Consider the following 17924-nt stretch of genomic DNA (forward strand, 5'->3'; position numbering starts at 1 on the left):
TAGTAAATGTGTCTAAAAACATCGGAATCCGTCCCAATGCAATCGTGTTTTTTTTTGTTTTTTTTACTTTTTTTTTTCTAGTCCGTCGCTATCAATATCCTCAAACACGAATCTTTCATCCTCGCCCAAATTAATGGGGAAATTGTCATTTTCTTGGTCCGAATAGCTCTTTTTGTTGGAGGCTCCCATTAAAAACAATGTGAATATGTGAGGAGCCATCAAACATGTGAGGTCATCGTCTGCGACTTCCGGTAGAGGCAGGTCATTTCTCTTAGCACCGAAAGTTGCTAACTTTATCGTGGATGTTCTCTACTAAATCTTTTCAGCAAAAATATGGCAACATCGCGAAATGATCAAGTATGACACATAGAATGGACCTGCTATCCCCGTTTAAATAAGAAAATCTCATTTCAGTAGGCCTTTAACACTGCAGTCCAAAGAGGCCCAAATCCGTTTTTTTTATCTGTTTTTTCCAGCTGACTGTTTAAACTGCAAGTAAAATGTTAGTTTTATCAGACTCCAGTGTAAACGTGAGTGTGGCCCCAATGTGGCCTTGATCTCACTTGCATGCACAGTGCAATAAAGTGAAAGCAAAGGCAGATGACTGGGAGGAAGTCGATACTACTACAAAATAAAATAAAGGCGCCACATCTTATGGCTGAGCTTATTTTTATGTGAAAATAAATTAAATAAATATAATGTATGAATGGATGTAAATATAGTAATATATTTGGAAGGATGGATGTAAATATAGTAATATATTTGGAAGGATTCTCATTTTTTTACGGCTGTTAAGGAGAAGAGGCATTGACATTAGTGTGGATCAACGTGAGATTTACTTTTCAACTCGCATCTAAGCAAATGCGCCACAGCATCAATTCCGGTCTATCAACAATTGCTATTTCTTAGGAATCGAAATATATATTTATAGATTACTTATAGGCTATTATTTGAGCAATATTAACAAGTGATGCACCGAAAAATTCAGTCGTCTTTAATAGACTTTGCTCATCAAAACTGGATGTTGTGATAAACTGGCGACTGTACAGAACCAGAACACTGCCAGTAAGATTTGGTATTAAAAAAAAAAAAAGATTGTAGAAAAAGTTGTATTGGCACCGAAACAAGTTTGACAACAAATAAATACATAGTTTTGAAAAAATACAATATTTTTGGTAGAGGTTTTCGATGCAAATATTCAGATTTTAATACACTTTGATTGTTTTAGTGTATTTCAAAGGTTTTTATGATCGCATTTCTTTTTTACGGTTTAGTTTTGTTTTTTTTTGGTTTAATTTTTTTTTTTTATGGTTTCAAAATAATGGCAGCGTTTTAGCGTGAGGGGCGGGTGCCTGTGGGCGGAGCTTAGAACAAGTTTACACGGAAGCAGTTTTACTGGACTTTGGCATGCAAGTAAAACGCCGTAGAAGAAGAAATGAGGACTGAGCATGTCTAAATTAAGTTTAAAATAGCTTCAAAATATGAAATTATGACGCAAAGGTTGTGTTTTTACATTTATTTTAGGTAGGCATGTATTTGTTGCTGTCGGCAGATTCCTTTCCAGATCAGAGAGAAATTTTGTATTTGTAAACATAATACAGTGACCTACATTTATTACTCTGACTACTTTGTAAAGCACTCTGGTCAACGTTGTTACTTTCACAATTGTTTTTTTGTATATGCAGTTGACTTCAGCACTAAGAGGTTAAAAGAATATATTTCTGTTGTTTATTTAAATGTTTTATTTATTACTATGTATATATTCTTTTTACAAAACAAATAAAATAACTTTAAAGCAATTGCTCATATTTATTAGTTATGATACAGTTTATAGGATTATTATCCATCCATCCATCCATTTCTACCGCTTATTCCCTTTCGATTATTATGTGATTTTTAAATAATGTTTAAAAAGGCAGTCAACCATCAGCTTTACATTATAGCAGTTGATTTAAAAATATGTTGTAGGTTGTAGTTTCAAAAGTACATGTAAATATTTTGTGGAACTTCATTTACGATATCAATATATTCCCCTATTTTGTATAATTTGCAATTAAGACAGGAAATTAATCACAATAGCGGTAGTTTCAGCACACTGTTTATACAAGTCAAAGTAACACTTGACAATACAATACAATAAGACACACAATAAGACATGAGTCCACCTATTTAAGGTGTAAATATAGAAAGAAAAAGAAAAATCAGATATGAGGTTTTACTTCAAAATGCTGAAAAAAGTTATGTGCATGAGGTTATCTCCACATCCTGGATATGCGGCTCCCTTCCGGTGGAACTAAAGGAAGAGACATTGGAGGTCGCTCAACATTACGATAGTTGAAGTCTTGTATTTTAACACAAGTTGGTTACACATGTCACACCAGGATTTACATGTCTGGTGCTCAATGTTTTACATTAATAAATACAGCTCCACTTACATTTTAAAGTCGCTCCTTTGTCTCCGCGTGGAAATGTAACAAGTTTTGTTCCATACAGAGTTTCACCAAATATCACAGCTATATCAAGACAAACATTGATAATAATAGTAACAATAATTCGGGATGTCCAATAATATCGGACTACCGATATTATCGGCCGATAAATGCTTTTAAATGCGATATCCGAAACTATCGGTTTCGGTTTCAAAATTATCGGTATCGGTTTTAAAATGTTACATTTATGACTTTTTAAAACGCCGCTGAGTACACGGATGTAGAGGAAGGTACAGAGCGCCAATAAACCTTAAAGGCACTTCCTTTGCGTGCTGGCCCAGTCACATAATATCTACATCTTTTCACACACACACAAGTGAATGCAAGGCCTACTTGATCAACAGCCATATAGCTCACACTGAGGGTGGCCGTATAAACAACTTAAACATTGTTACAAATATGCGTCACAATGTTAACCCACACCAAACAAAAATGACAAACACATTTTGGGAGAACATCCGCACCGTAACACAACATAAACACAGCAGAACAAATACCCAGAACCCGTTGCAGCACTAACTCTTCCGGGACGCTACACTATACACCCCCCACCCCCTTCAACCTCACTTTCCTCACAACACTGCACTTTCTTAGACTTAGACTTTGTGAAAGTCAAAGTATAGTATTTCTCATAGTTGTAGTGCAGGGGTCGGGAACCTTTTTGGCTGAGAGAGCCAAAAAGCTAAATATTTTAAAATATATTTCCGTAAGAGCCATATAATATTTTTTTTTATACTGAACACAACTAAACACGTGCATTTTTAAATAAGACCAACATTTCTAGAGTATAATAGGTCTCTTATTCTTTGTAACAACATTGTTATGCTGAAGCTAACTGTAGAGGAGCCGTGGCCTGCGGGCCTGCAGCGACAGGTGCGTAGATGGCCCACCTGGGCCTTGTTATCTAATCACCTGTCGCTCTGTTATAAGCAGCAGCCAAGAGGAGAAACTGGGTTGGGGCTGGAAATACTATTGCTGGAAAGCAACTGAGAGACTTATTGAAAAATAAAACAATATTGTAACCCTGAAACAGGCTCTCATGTCGGTGCTTGGGGTTCTGAAGAAACCCCAGGAGGGCAAGCCCCACACTAACCAATAATAAATAAATAACTTCTTACCATTAACGCAATTTCTTGAACAGGTGCGGTAGAAAACGGATGAATGGATTAAATATGCATGAGAATGTTTTATATTTTGAACATTATTTTTAATACTGTGATTACAAGTGGAATTATTCATTACTTATCGTGTTAGGCAACATCAGCTCAGATTTATCAGAGAGCCAGATGCAGTCATCAAAAGAGCCACATCTGGCTCTAGAGCAGGGGTGTCAAACTCAAATACAGAGTGGGCCAAAATTTTAAACGGAACAAAGACGCGGGCCAAGGTTGAACAAGATAACCTTTTTAATAGGGACCCAAACAAGTTTTGCATTAAATATTGAACAAGCAAGGCTTATATAACTTTAGTGACATGCAAAATCCAGTTTCAAATAATAATAATAATAATTAAAAGGATATCAATGGCATATCAAATAAAATCTAAATAAAAATGTTATGTCTTTTTTTCTATTTGCAATCTCCCGAGGTAAATATGGACGGCACAACCTCAGCTGATATCCGGTAAGTGGCGACTTTTTAACCACAATTTTCTCACTGAAACCTGCTGGTTGACAAGTGGTCGGGATCCATGTCCGCTGTGATCCATAGAAAAGTTTCAACTCCGTGAATTTTAAACAGGAATCACCGTGTGTATGTGTGGCTAAAGGCTAAAGCTTCCCGACTCCATTGTTCTACTTTGACTTCTCCAATATTAATTTAACAAATTGCAAAAGATTCAGCAACACAGATCTCTAAAATACTGTGTAATTATGCCGTTAAAGTAGACGACATCTAGCTGTGTGTGTGTGCAGCGCTCATATTCATAACAGCCCGTGACGTCTCGCGTATACGTCATCATTACACAACGTTTTCAAGAAAAAAGACCCGGGAAATTTAAAATTGCAATTTAGTAAACTAAAAAGGCCGTATTGGCATGTGTTGCAATGTTAATATTTCCTCATTGATGTATAAACTATCAGACTGCGTGGTGGGTAGTAGTGGGTTTCAGTAGGCCTTTAAAGTATGGCTACGTTACAACAAAGGTATCATGAAACTTGTACACTTGATTTAGACGCCATCGGTCCTCCTTTCCTCAGCTACAGTGTTTTTTTCCAGTCCAGTAAAACTGCCTCCAGGTAAACTTGTTATAAAACCGGCCCACAGGTGCCCGCACTTTGCGCTACAACACTGCTATTATTTTGATACCGTAAAAAAAAGCGAAATTGAAAAAAAAAAAGCCAGGCAATCTTAAAAAAGAAAAGCGATCATAAAAACCTTTGATACATACAAAAACATAATGTGTAAATAAATATGAATATTGGCATCAAAAACATCTACCAAAAATATTGTGTTTTTTCAATGTTTGTATTTATTTGTTGGCAAAACTTGTTTTGGTGCCAATACAACTTTATCTACATTGTACTTTTTTTTTTTTTTTGGAGGCCAAATTGTATTGGCAGTGTTCTGGCTCCATACGACCGCATTCAGATGGCATTGCTTTTATTTAGACTGAAGTAGGGACAATCGGTGAAAATGGATGGGGTGGAAGTTACATTTGAAAAGAGCAGAGTCCAGTCGGATTCAGGACTACCTACTGATGTGGCCTGAATCCAATGCCAAAAGATCAGATTTGAAGCACTCTGGAGCATTTAGACTGGGCAAAAAAAAATCACATCTGTCATTTGACGGCAAAAAAATCAGATTTGGTGTGCAGTAGGGTTGTACAGTAAACCGATATTATTATAGTACCGCGATACTAATTAATCATATTCGGTACTAACACCTAACATCCACTGAAATGATACCAAGTACAAGAGCATATTTAGTCAATACTATTATGATTACTTAGATATGTTTTGCCCTCAAAAAATCTTCTTTCGTTTTTTAAAAATGTATATTATGTTTATAAACTCAAGAAATATGTCCCTGGACACATGAGGACTTTGAATATGACCAATATATGATCCTGTAACGACTTGGTATCGTATTGATACCCAAATGTGTGGTATCACCCAAAACTAATGTAAAGTATCCAAACAACAGAAGAATAAGTGATTATTACATTTTAACAGAAGTGTAGATAGAACATGTTAAAAGAGAAAATAAGCAAATATTAACAGTAGATGAACAGGTAGATTAATAATCATTTTTCTACCACTCGTCCCTAATGTTGACAAAATAATAGAATGGAAAATGACACAATATATTACTGCATAGGTCAGCAGCTAAATTTGGAGCCTTTGTTTGAACTTAACTGCTCAGCAATGCATGATATGTCTACGTTCATGAAAGGATTAGAAATGAACGACACACAAGGCTCAGGCTGATTGATCCAGGTGACAAAACCTGTTCTCAAACTCTTGCCTAACTCTGTTTATGACCTGAGAGTACTTTTCTGCAGCTTTTTCAAAAGCCTCAGATGCAGAAGCATTGTCTTTCAGCACCATCTGCACGGAGGGAAAGTGCAGCACTTTTTTTCTCTGTAAATGCACAGAGAAAAGGTTCATCTTAGCTTTAAATGCATTTAAAGCACTAAATCATATCGGCGAAAGTTTTACCTTTGCCTTGCACCTCACAGTTCAAACTGTTCAGTTTTCCAGTAAAAAAATTAATTTACTTGAACATTGATTTAAACTGTCAGGAAAGAAGAGGAAGGAATTTAAAAGGTAAAGAGGTATGTATATGTGTTTAAAAATCATAAAATAATTTTTAAAGGCCTACTGAAATGAGATTTTCTTATTTAAACGGGGCTAGGTGTCATACTTGATCATTTGGCGATATTGCCGTATTTTTGATGAAAGGATTTAGTAGAAAACATCGACGATAAAGTTCGCAACTTTTGGTGCTGATAAAAAAGCCTTGCCTGTACCGGAAGTCGCAGACGATGAGGTCACAAGTGTGGGACTCCTCGCGTCCTCACATTGTTTTTAATGGGTGCCTCCAGCAGCAAGTGTAATTCAGACCGAGAAAACGACCATCTCCCCATTATTTGAGCGAGGCTGAAAGATTCGTGGATGATGATATTGATAGCGAAGGACTAGAAAAAAAATAAAAAATAATATAAAGTTAAAGAAAAAAAGGCGATTGCATTGGGACGGATTCAGATGTTTTTAGACACATTTACTAGGATAATTCTGGGAAATCTCTTATCTTTCTATTGTGTTGCTAGTGTTTTAGTGAGACTAAATAGTACCTGATTGTCGGAGGGGTGTGTCCACGGGTGTCTTGAGGCCAGTGTCTGAGGGAAGTCACGGTAGATACGAGGACGGCTCAAACTCCACAGATCTCCGGTAAGAGGCAAATTTTTAACACAATTTTCTCACCGAAACCTGCCAGTTGACAAGTGGTCGGGAACCATGTTCGCTTGACCGCTCTGATGCATAGTAAAGCTTCACCTCCAGGAATTTTAAACAAGGAATCACTGTGTGTTTGAGTAGCTAAAGGCTAAAGCTTCCCTACTCCATCTTTCTACTTTGACTTCTCCATTATTAATTGAACAAATTGCAAAACATTCAGCAACACAGATGTCCAGAATACTGTTTAATTGGTCGATGAAAAGAGACAACTTTTAGCCGCAAATAGTGCTGAGCTAATATTTCCTGAGAGTTCGTGACGTCACACGTACGCGTCATCATTCCGCGATGTTTTCAACAATAAACTCCGAGGGAAATTTAAAATTGCAATTTAGTAAACTAAACCGGTCGTATTGGCATGTGTTGCAATGTTAATATTTCATCATTGATATATAAACTATCAGACTGCGTGGTCGGTAGTAGCGGGTTTCAGTAGGCCTTTATGGTTGTATTTTTTCTCTAAAATTGTCTTTCTGAAAGTTATAATAAGCAAAGTAAAAAAATAAATGATTTTTTTAAACGAGTGAAGACCAATTAAGTCTTTAAAATATTTTCTTGGATTTTCAAATTCTATTTGATTTTTGTCTCTCTTCAAATTAAAAATGTCAAGCAAAGCCAGACCAGCTTGCTAGTGAATAAATACAATTTAAAAAATAGAGGCAGCTAACTGGTAAGTGCTGCTATTTGAGCTATTTTTAGAGTAGGCCAGCGGGCGACTCATCTGGTCCTTACGGCCGACCTGGTGCCCGCGGGCACTGCGTTGGTGACCCCTGATTTAGAGGATGCACAATTGCATTTAGTGCATTTTTTCCTGCTAAAGTTTAAAGAATAAATGCATCTAGCCAGCCTCTCGCGGGCCACATAACATGTAGTGGCGGCCGGGCCACACCCGCATCTGGCCCCTGTGCCTTGAGTTTAACACCAGTGCTGTACAGTACACAGCACCATGTGAAAGGGTATCTATAATTAAAGTTTACTGTTGTGTTAAACAAATGTGATGTTTCATAAATGTGTCTAGCACAGGTCCAAAAATCAGTATTAGATTAAATTAGATTATTCTTTTTATTGTACTGTAATGTCTACTTCAGCTATGCGTTTCCTATGTTGTATAATGTAGAGTACAAAGAGTAATGACACAAATTACCATGCTAAAAATCTGATAAAACTAGAAAAACAGGAAAATGAAATATAACCTCCAAATAAATGTATATTATTTTGAACTTTCATCCCATGATAAATCGTTATTTTTCTCTCGTTTTTTCCCCCCTTTTTTTTATTATCAAGTAACTTTCGTCATATCATATGTAGAAAGGAGAACGTTTAGTTACATTCACAGATTTTCTAAAGTTCGAACTAAAAACATTTTTTTAAATATTAAAAAGGGACTTACCCGATAAGAAGCAGAATTGAAAGCAAACCCGCAAACACGTTGATCCGGAAAGCGGCGCGAAACATTTCATCCGTGTTCAACACACACCGACGTCGGTTTGAGCAAGTCGTGTTGGTCGCGGAAGTCGATATATGGGGAGGGGCGCGTCCCATACAGCAATGTTCGTACGACAACATAAAAGCTTTTAAAAAAACATTAAACAAACCATGGCTTTATGTGGTCACAAACAATGCCCCAGTTATAATATTCGAGCTAGCACTAATGAATATAAAAAATAGAATAAAATAAATAGTAAATTAATAAAATTTATAAGGGAATAAGCGGGAGGAGAAGGAAGGATGGATGGATTATTCGCCATTTATCTATTATTATTACAATTGTAATTAGGATGAGATTAGGACCACGGCGACCCCGTAAGGGACAAGCGGTAGTAAAAGGATGGATGGATAAATACCTGGGAACCAGACACCCACTGATGCATAACATGAGTCAAATGCCACCAAACCAAGTTTTTATGATCTGTTTCTTTGCAATAATTGAATTTAATCTTTCAGTATTCCAGGTATTCCTCAATGAATTTGTTTTTGGTCATCAAACATTGTTATTTTAATCTTTCTCTTCATACTTTTTTAATAAAAATGATTTTTGTATTTATACCCTTCCAATGCACAACATGGGTCAAAAATGACCCACATCTATTTTCTATGTTATTTCATGTTAGCCTGAGCCTTACTTTGCTATATATTTAAAATAAATGTATTTTATCGTTTACTATCACATATATTCAGTAAATATCATGATTTTGTTCAGCTAAAATCATAATTTTTATGTTTCCTTTCTCACTCTATGAACAAGCACAGCTTTTGTATTCATACATCAACATCCTTTTGAATTTGAGCATGTTTGCAATTAGGAATGTATTTGGTGCAGACAACTGCTCACCTTACACATTTTTCTACTCACACCTTTGAACATCTGATAAGTAAGTTATTTTACAATTGTTCTACCTGAGAAAATATTTGATGCCTTGTGAAAGGGTTGGCATAATTTAGTGCATCACTTGTCAGCAAGGGAAATATTTGCAATACTAATAGCTAACTGTTGACATACTCTTGTTAGCTAAACTAATCTTATAGCTGGGTCACCAACATAAAACTCAAGATAGAAATTTAGATTGATGTGCATTTTACAGTATTGTACGTTTGATTTGCTTTATCCAAAGTATGGCTGCTGAAAGATTTACTGCTGAAATGGTTCTAAGGATGCTGGACGAAGAACCAGATGAGGAGGATTCGGAGTCTGAAATATCTGAGTATGATGACCCGGACTATGTGCCCCAGGATCAAGCTGAAGATGTGGATGTGTCTTCAAATCCAGCTCTCCTAGATGAAGAAGACATAGACAAAGGGGTCTTACTGGAATGAGAATCCCCCCACTTCCAGCAGAACAAGAAGCCATAACATTCTGAGGCTCAGAAGCAGCCCAGGACCTACACCCGGATCAAGAGCTGTTTCACCGAAAGATGCATGGGATATGTTCATCAGTGACAACATCATTGAGGAGGTTCTAAAATGCACCAACTTAGAGGGACGAAGAGCAGCCGCAGCTAAAGGGAAAACGTGGAGAAGTGTCAAGAAAGAGGAACTCATGGCCTTTATTGGGGGTGGGGACAAGAACTGGGATATGGCCTTTCTGGATCCACTGCAAAATCCAATGTACAAGGCCAACATGGGGCTCAGCAGATATGAGGATACACGCCGCTTCATACGGATTGACGACAAGAGGACCAGAGCGTTACGTCTGGAAACAGACCAATTCAGATTCAATGGCAACATGACCATGGTGAGCTATGTGCAGAAGAGAGGAAAAGGCTGTTGTCCTTCTGAGCACAATGCATGAAGACAAAGCAGTGGATGACAGTCAGAAGAAGAAACCAGAAGTGCTACTGTACTACAACAGAACAAAAGGAGGAGCAGACACAACAGATCAGATGGTTGGCACACACACATGCAAGCGGAGAACACGGAAGTGGCCCATGGCACTCTGGTACAATATGCTGGATACTGCCACCCTCAATGCTTACACCGACTTCACTGCAAAACATTCTGGTTACATGGGTGGTGTCACCAATGCACGCCGACTATTCATCAAGGAGCTGGGCAAAGAGCTGGTCATGCCACATATTAAGAGCCACATGGAGGGCACACCCACACTCCAAAAGCATATCATAGAGGCAATGGGAAGATGCGGGATAGAAAAACAAACCATAGTCACCACTCAACCAGAAGAGGACATTGGACAGAAGGGTGCGGCGAAGAGGAAGAGGTGTGCGATCTGCCCATCTGCCAAAGACAGAAAAGTCAGCAGCTGATGTTCGCAGTGCAAGAAGCCTGTGTGCAAGGAGCACAAACGCACAGTGGTAATGTGTGCTACATGTGAGGAATCTGATAACTAACTAATAAAGAATAAAAGAATCATAAGAACTGAATTGACAATTTTATTTTACGTTGGTCTAATTCACACGTTTATTTTTGTTACTGCCAGATGTTTGCCAAAATGACAAATTAACAGGTTTCAAATAATAAATGTATGATTGTTTGGCCCGAATTACATCTAAAAATGAAGTAAAATATCATTGTAATATGCATTCATCCATTTTTAAATCGCACTTGGATAATGGGTCATTTTTGACCCATGTGTGTAAACTTGATGTAGTATTACAAAAAATACTTTTGTTCATAAGGTATGGTAGGAAAAATATAAATAATGATTTGTGGTAATCAAAAACAAGATTTTTAAATAATACTTGAATTATTAAATTATAAAATACATTGATTTCAAAAGATACAGCAAAGAAACACTCAGGGAGCATGAAATAACTTGGGAATTTGATGGGGGTCATTTTTGACCCATGTTGTGCATTAAAAGGGGTGTGCATATGTTATGCATCAGAGGGTTAAGGCAGTGATTTTCAACTTTTTTTCAGCCAAGGCACATTTTTTTCATCGAAAAAATCCAAAGGCACACCACCAGCAGAAATCATTGAAAAATTAAAACTCAATGAAAAGTCGTTGTCGCAATGGTTGGATATGACTTTAAACCATCACCAAGCATGCATCACTATAGCTCAGGGGTCGGAAACCTTTTTGGTTGAGAGAGCCAAGAAGCCAAATATTTTAAAATGTATTTCCGTAAGAGCCATAAAATATTTTATTTAACACTGAACACAACTAAATGCGTGCATTTTTAAGTAAAACCAACATTTCTAGAGAATAATAGGTATCTTATTCTTTGTAATAACATTGTTATTCTGAAGCTAACTGTGGAGGGGACGTGGCCTGCAGCGAAGCGGGGTGTTGCCAGGACCGACCTCGAAATCAGCGACAGGTGCGTAGAGTGCCCACCTGGTCCTTGTTATCTAATCACCTGTCGCTCTGTTTACAAGCAGCAGCCAAGAGGAGAGACGGGGTTGGGGCTGGAGCCAGAGTGCGAGTGAGAATGAAAGAGAAAAAGACAATTGCTGGAAAGCAACTGAGAGACTTATTGAAAAATAAAACAATATTGTAACCCTGAAACAGGCTCTCATGTCGGTGCTTGGTGATCTGAAGAATCGCCAAGAGGGTAAGCCGCACACTAACCAATAATAAATAAATAACTTCTTACCATTAACGCAACTTCTTGAACAGGTGCGGTAGAAAACGGATGGATGGATTAAAATGCACGAGAATGTTTTATATTTTGAACATTATTTTTAACACTGTGATTACAAGTGGAATTATTCATTACTTACCGTGTTAAGCAGTGTCAGCTAGGATTTTTCTGAGAGCCAAATGCAGTCATCAAAAGAGCCACATCTGGTTCGCTAGCCATAGGTTCCCTACCCCTGCTATAGCTCTTGTCTCAAAGTAGGTGTACTGTCATGACCTGTCATATCACGTTGTGACTTATCATGAGTTTTTTGGCGTTTTACTGTGCTTTGTGTATTAGTTCTTATCTTGCGCTCCTATTTTGGGGGCTTTTCCTGTTTTGTTGGTGTATAGCCCTTACCTTTGGGCTGATACTGAGCGCGACTGTGGTGACCAGTTGGACACGTGCAAACGATAGAATGTCCAGTACTGTAGAAATGTATTTGGATACAACAATCCGATTATTCCAAGCTATCAAAAAAAAATCAAATGTAGGTCATGTAACAGAAAGTATGCTGACCTTGGCTGGCACATTGTTACAACATTGTCACGGCACGACATGACACAACACGGCACGGTCGAAAACTGTTTGTCCTCCAATCGTCCTGCCCGTGCTCACACCTGACCCCAATTTAAGTAGGCAACCATGGTAACCACACCATAGCAACAGTCACATCCCAGTCAACTCTTCCTGGTTCTCAACAGGAAGTAGGCGGAGCAATCCGCCAAAAAGAAAATTTCACATGAGCTGAGGCCAACAATCAATTAGAGAAAATAAGATAAAAACAATATAAACAAAAAAGGAAATTTGGCTCCAACACTCCGGCCCCCAATTTAGAAGGGCAGGATGCCCTGAACAATTCAAAATAAATAACAATGGAGCCATAAATATAAAGAAATAATCATTTTTGAGTTTGGTTTATCAGTGCAGCTTTAATGCGCACCATTTCCTGATCCACTTTGTCATCACTTAGTTGTTTCCTCTTATTTTCAGGATCCAGGCAACTGACCTCTTCAACCGTTTCCAATCAGAGAAGCGATCATTTGGAAAGTAGCATTTAGAGCAGGGGTGTCAAACTCAAATACAGAGTGGGCCAAAATTTAAAACAGAACAAAGCCGCGGGCCGAGGTTGAACAAATTAACCTTTTAATAGGGACCCAAACAAGTTTTGCATTGAATATTGAACAAGCAAGACTTATATAACTTTATAGTGACATGCAAAATCGATTTTCAAATAATAATAATAATTTGAAAATACCAATGGCATATCAAATAAAATTTAAATGAAAATTGAATGCCTCTTTTCGGCGGTGGGGTTGAGGTAGACGGGGTTTGGTGATAGCGGGGGGTGTATATTGTAGCGTACCGGAAGAGTTAGTGCTGCAAGGCGTACTGGGTATTTGTTCTGTTGTGTTTATGTTATGTTACGGTGCGGATGTTCTCCCGAAATGTGTCGTTCTTGTTTGGTGTGGGTTCACAGTGTGGCGCATATTTGTAACAGTGTTAAAGTTGTTAATACGGCCACCCTCAGTGTGACCTGTATGGCTGTTGACCAAGTATGCGTTGCATTCACTTGTGTGTGTGTATAAGCCGCATATATTTTCCTCCATACAAACTGAGTTTGTATGGAGGAAAAGCGGACGTGGAGACAGGTTGTAGAGAACGCCAAAGGCAGTGCCTTTAAAGCCCACCCCAAATATTGTTGTCCCGGATGAAATTCGGGAGGGGCACTGAACTTCGGGAGTCTCCTGGGAAAATCGGGAAGGTTGGCAAGTAAGAGTATTAGCGGTGAATGCGGTGTTACAGCGGTGGGCCAGCTCTAATGTTAATTTGATATTGCCTCAAGGGCCAAGTGAAATTACATGGCGGGCCAAATTTGGCCCGCGGGCCGGAGTTTGACACCCATGATTTAGAGTATCAATCGCTGCATTGGTGCCGAGGTCCTTTTTTACCTCAGGGTCCTCTGCGGCAATCCCATACTCCAAGATATCAGCTGGCCACTTTTCCTCTGTTTCTTCTGAAACTCAGGGCCTTCTGTCCATCTTTTGTGAGTCAATAACTCCTCCACTTTAACTCCTGTTGAGGTTTTGTCTGCAGGATTTTGAGTGGAATTAATTTATCACCATTGTCTTACGGATGTTTGAAATCTTTCATCTTTCCTAAATCTCCTTTCCTGACCAAGTATGCGTTGCCTAGCAACGCACTGATTGTTGGGCAGAGATGCATCATCCTTCCTTTTTAAGGGCAGTTCCTAAATGTAGTTTCTATCTTGAAGCTTGCACATATCAGTCATGACCTTCATGAACTTCATGTCATCTCTAGAAATGTCTTCTTTATCTTTTGATGACCTGTCGTTAAAATCATGCTTATATTGCAGGTGCAGCAGCTCCTCCAGCTTTGTTATCAATATCCTGTTGACAATGGTAGTGAACAGCCAATCTTACTCCTCTTTTTACTGTAATCAGGAAGGCCATTATTGACCCACCCCAATAGGGTCTTAATGTCATACGGTCCATTTCCATGGCTGTTGATCACTTCCCAGGGTTCAAGCAGTTTAGATGAATTGGTTCCAATCAATAGCTCTACATTGGCTTGAATACGAGGAAGAGTGACGCCATCCAAGTATGGCCATTTAGCCAACTCTTCTTTTTTGATGAGGTTGTTTGTAGTTACGGGCATTCTTTTTTGGGTTTAGACCTTTGTAAGGTTGTAGAACTGTTGTCCAGTGAGGCTTAAAATCTTTGTGTCTGTCAGCATGTAACTGGAAACTGATGTTTTGGGGCCCATGGTTAGGAGATTGATTTTAGTTTTTCTTCCTTTCAAGTTGACCTTTGTCATCAAACTTTTAGGAAAAAATTTATCTGTGCTGCCCGGATCCAGGAATGCCTAAGTTTGTATGACTGTTTGTCCTTTGTTGGACTTTATCTGTACAGGCAGAATTGACAGAATTCCATTTCTGTTACCAGCCCCCGTTTGTTTACATGTGTGCAGAGATATTTGTGCATTACTCACAGATAGTTCCATTGCCTTATTTTGGTTTGCGTTCATGTTGTTTGCTCTTTCCTTCTGACCAATATTAAGCAGACTTCTATGGTTTTGCTTGCATACGTTGCAGGTCAAGCGCTTATCACAATGCCTGCTAAAATGTCGAAAATAAAGACACCCAAAATAGATTCCTTTCTGTCTTATGAAAGTTATCTTCTCCCTGTGGGTCTTGTCCTCCAACTGAGGACACTGGTCAAGAGCGTGATTTTTAGAGCAGCAATTAGAGGCATATGTGGTGCGAGCAAATGCACTTTGCTTTGGAGCAGGTTTGAATCTGGTTTGATTTTCTGCTTCAGGGGTTTTGATATTAATGGTCGTGGAAAAACTGCTACCTTGGAATTTGGGTTTACCTTGTGATTTCATTCCTTTTACAGGGTTGCTTCCTGTACTTTGTGGTGCATTCTGGATGTCTCCAACACAACACGGCACGGTCGAAAACTGTTTGTCCTCCAATCGCCCTGCCCGTGCTCAAACATGAACCCAATTTAAGTAGGCAACCATGGTAACCACACCATAGCAACAGTCCCATCCCTGTCAACACTTCCTGGTTCTTAACAGGAAGTAGGCGGCGCAATCCGCCGAAAAGGAAATTTCACATGAGCTGAGGCCAGCAATCAATTAGAGAAAATAAAATTAAAAAAATATAGACAAATAAGGAAATTTGGCTCCAACACTTGCTATTTTCCATTTGCAATTTCATGTCTTCCTTTGAGCGTTATTCCCCGCACCTGCTTTGTTTTAGCAATCAATAACATTCAAGTTGTTGCTATCTTTTTTGTGTGGACATTGTTGATTGTCATGTCATGAACGGGATGTACTTTGTGGACACCATCTCTGCTCCACACTATTTAAGTATTTGCTGTCGTCCAGCATTCTGTTTGTGTTTACTTTTTAGCCACTCCCATATTAGTTTTGTTCTGCATAGCCATCCCTAAGCTTTAATGCCTTTTATTAGGAGCACTCACCTTTTGTTTATTTTTGGTTTAAGCATTAGATACCTTTTTACCTGCACGATTGGGGAAACTACATAATCTCCCACGGCACACCAGACTGTATACCATGAATTGATTAAGGTGGACCAAGACTTACACAAGTTGAAAAACTTATTCGGGTGATACCATTTAGTGGTCAATTGTACAGAATATGTACTGTACTTTGCAATCTACTAATAAAAGTTTCAATCAATTAATCAAAGCACCCCTCTGCAAACTCGAAAGGGATAAGCGGTAGAAATAGATGGATGGATAATAAACGTATTTGTGGAACCATAAGAGAAACCTATGTACAAGTTTCACTTTTGCATCTCATTGACCGTAACTGTGGTGCATTGAAGGACCCTCAATTAAAGTTAGTAACATACATTTAGGTGTGACTTGTTTTAAAAAACAGGGTTTGTACTAATAATAATATAATCCAGTGGTTCTTGAACTTTTTTCATCAAGTGCCACCTCAGAAAAATACTTGGCTCTTTGTGTGCAGCCATAATGACTAATATCAAAAACACAGCAGTATAGTAAAAACAAGTTAGAGATTTTATTTATTTAATTTTATGTTACTGAACTGTCAATCACCTTTTTTCATGTGGTACAGGCATACTACATCACTAACAAAGTTTTCTCTGTGTTTTCTCTTTATCCACCATGTTTGAAGGTTGCAGAAAGTGTTTTTATTTTGTTCATATTCAGAAAAGGCAATTGCAAAAAATTGCTTTAGTGGATGTGGCCATCATGATTTCTAACCTCGTAACTGCAACGCTCAAAATAAATACCATTCTAACATCATTAGAGCCCTCTGAACATGAAATAACACCCATACAGTAGGGCTGGACAATTAAATAATAATGATTGATATTGTAATCAGGATTAATAACACGATTACTCATTTATTTGAAAACATGAGTATTTTTTGTGCCACTGAAACACCACTTTAAATATAGTTAAAAAAAACAACTGAATATAAATTAGTAACAAATAAACCACAACAATTAAAATAATGATATTAGCAAAAACAATAAATTCAATACAATTATCTTTTCGTGTTTTCTTTTTAATTCTTTTTATTTTTTTTATTTTTTTTACTAGTGTGTGCTTTTTGACATAAAATTAAATTTAATACAGTGTTAATTAAATGCAAAAATCTTCACATTTATTGGTGCAATACATCTTTAAACAATTTTGACGAGTATTTTAGGTCAAAACATAATATGTTTGTAAATGTATCAATAAGTGCTTTAGGACATAATGCTTGTGCAAGGTATTTTTTAAAACCTTTATTTATTTGTCAGCGCAGTCAGACCAAATGTGGCGCACCGTGCTATTATTGTAAAAGGGGAGGAGGTGTTCTGTGTTGTTGTTCTCAGCTTGGCAAGTAAAGAGGCGACTCACGTTATGCTGTTAAAAAAAAGAGAGCGCCTCCAAAGTTGTGACCACTGTTTATACCTTAATGTAACATTGATGATGTCGTTCACATCAACACAAGCAGATAATATGTGTTGTGAGTGTATGGATTATTCTTGGTATCATTAGCTTTGTAGTTTAATCGCTGTTTCAAGTGGCTGTCTCGACATCGTTTAGATAGACATATAGATAGTACTTTATTGATTACTTCAGGAGAGTTCCTTCAGGAAAATTAAAGTTTAGTTCAGGTTGGGGTGGTTGAGTGAGTTGAGGATAAATTAGCGCTACCGGACACATTAGTTTTCCAAACAAATGTTCCTTCTCATCCCAATGACAACATTTCACTTACATATATACCCCTGATATTACTTTGCGTTTGTCGGCGGATTCCATTTTATTGGCCTATTATGTGGCTCTGTCTGCGGTTTTGAGAACGCAGCAATCCTATGCCTTACTTTTTTGTT

At 37.9% G+C, this 17924-nt stretch overlaps 1 protein-coding gene across 1 annotated transcript in view; it reads right to left on the bottom strand.

Annotated features, from left to right (window-relative positions):
• The window catches only part of LOC133538580 (globoside alpha-1,3-N-acetylgalactosaminyltransferase 1-like), a 45279-nt gene extending 36802 nt beyond the window's left edge, over positions 1 to 8477 (bottom strand). Inside the window, exon 1 of the mRNA XM_061880235.1 lies at positions 8333 to 8477. Within this exon, the coding sequence (XP_061736219.1) occupies positions 8333 to 8397 (65 nt within the window). The 5' untranslated portion in view covers positions 8398 to 8477. The remainder of the gene's footprint in view (positions 1 to 8332) is intronic.
• Positions 8478 to 17924: the final 9447 nt, after the last annotated feature.

This window comes from Nerophis ophidion, linkage group LG02 (assembly GCF_033978795.1).
Source record: "Nerophis ophidion isolate RoL-2023_Sa linkage group LG02, RoL_Noph_v1.0, whole genome shotgun sequence".
NCBI classification, from domain to species: Eukaryota; Metazoa; Chordata; class Actinopteri; order Syngnathiformes; family Syngnathidae; genus Nerophis; species Nerophis ophidion.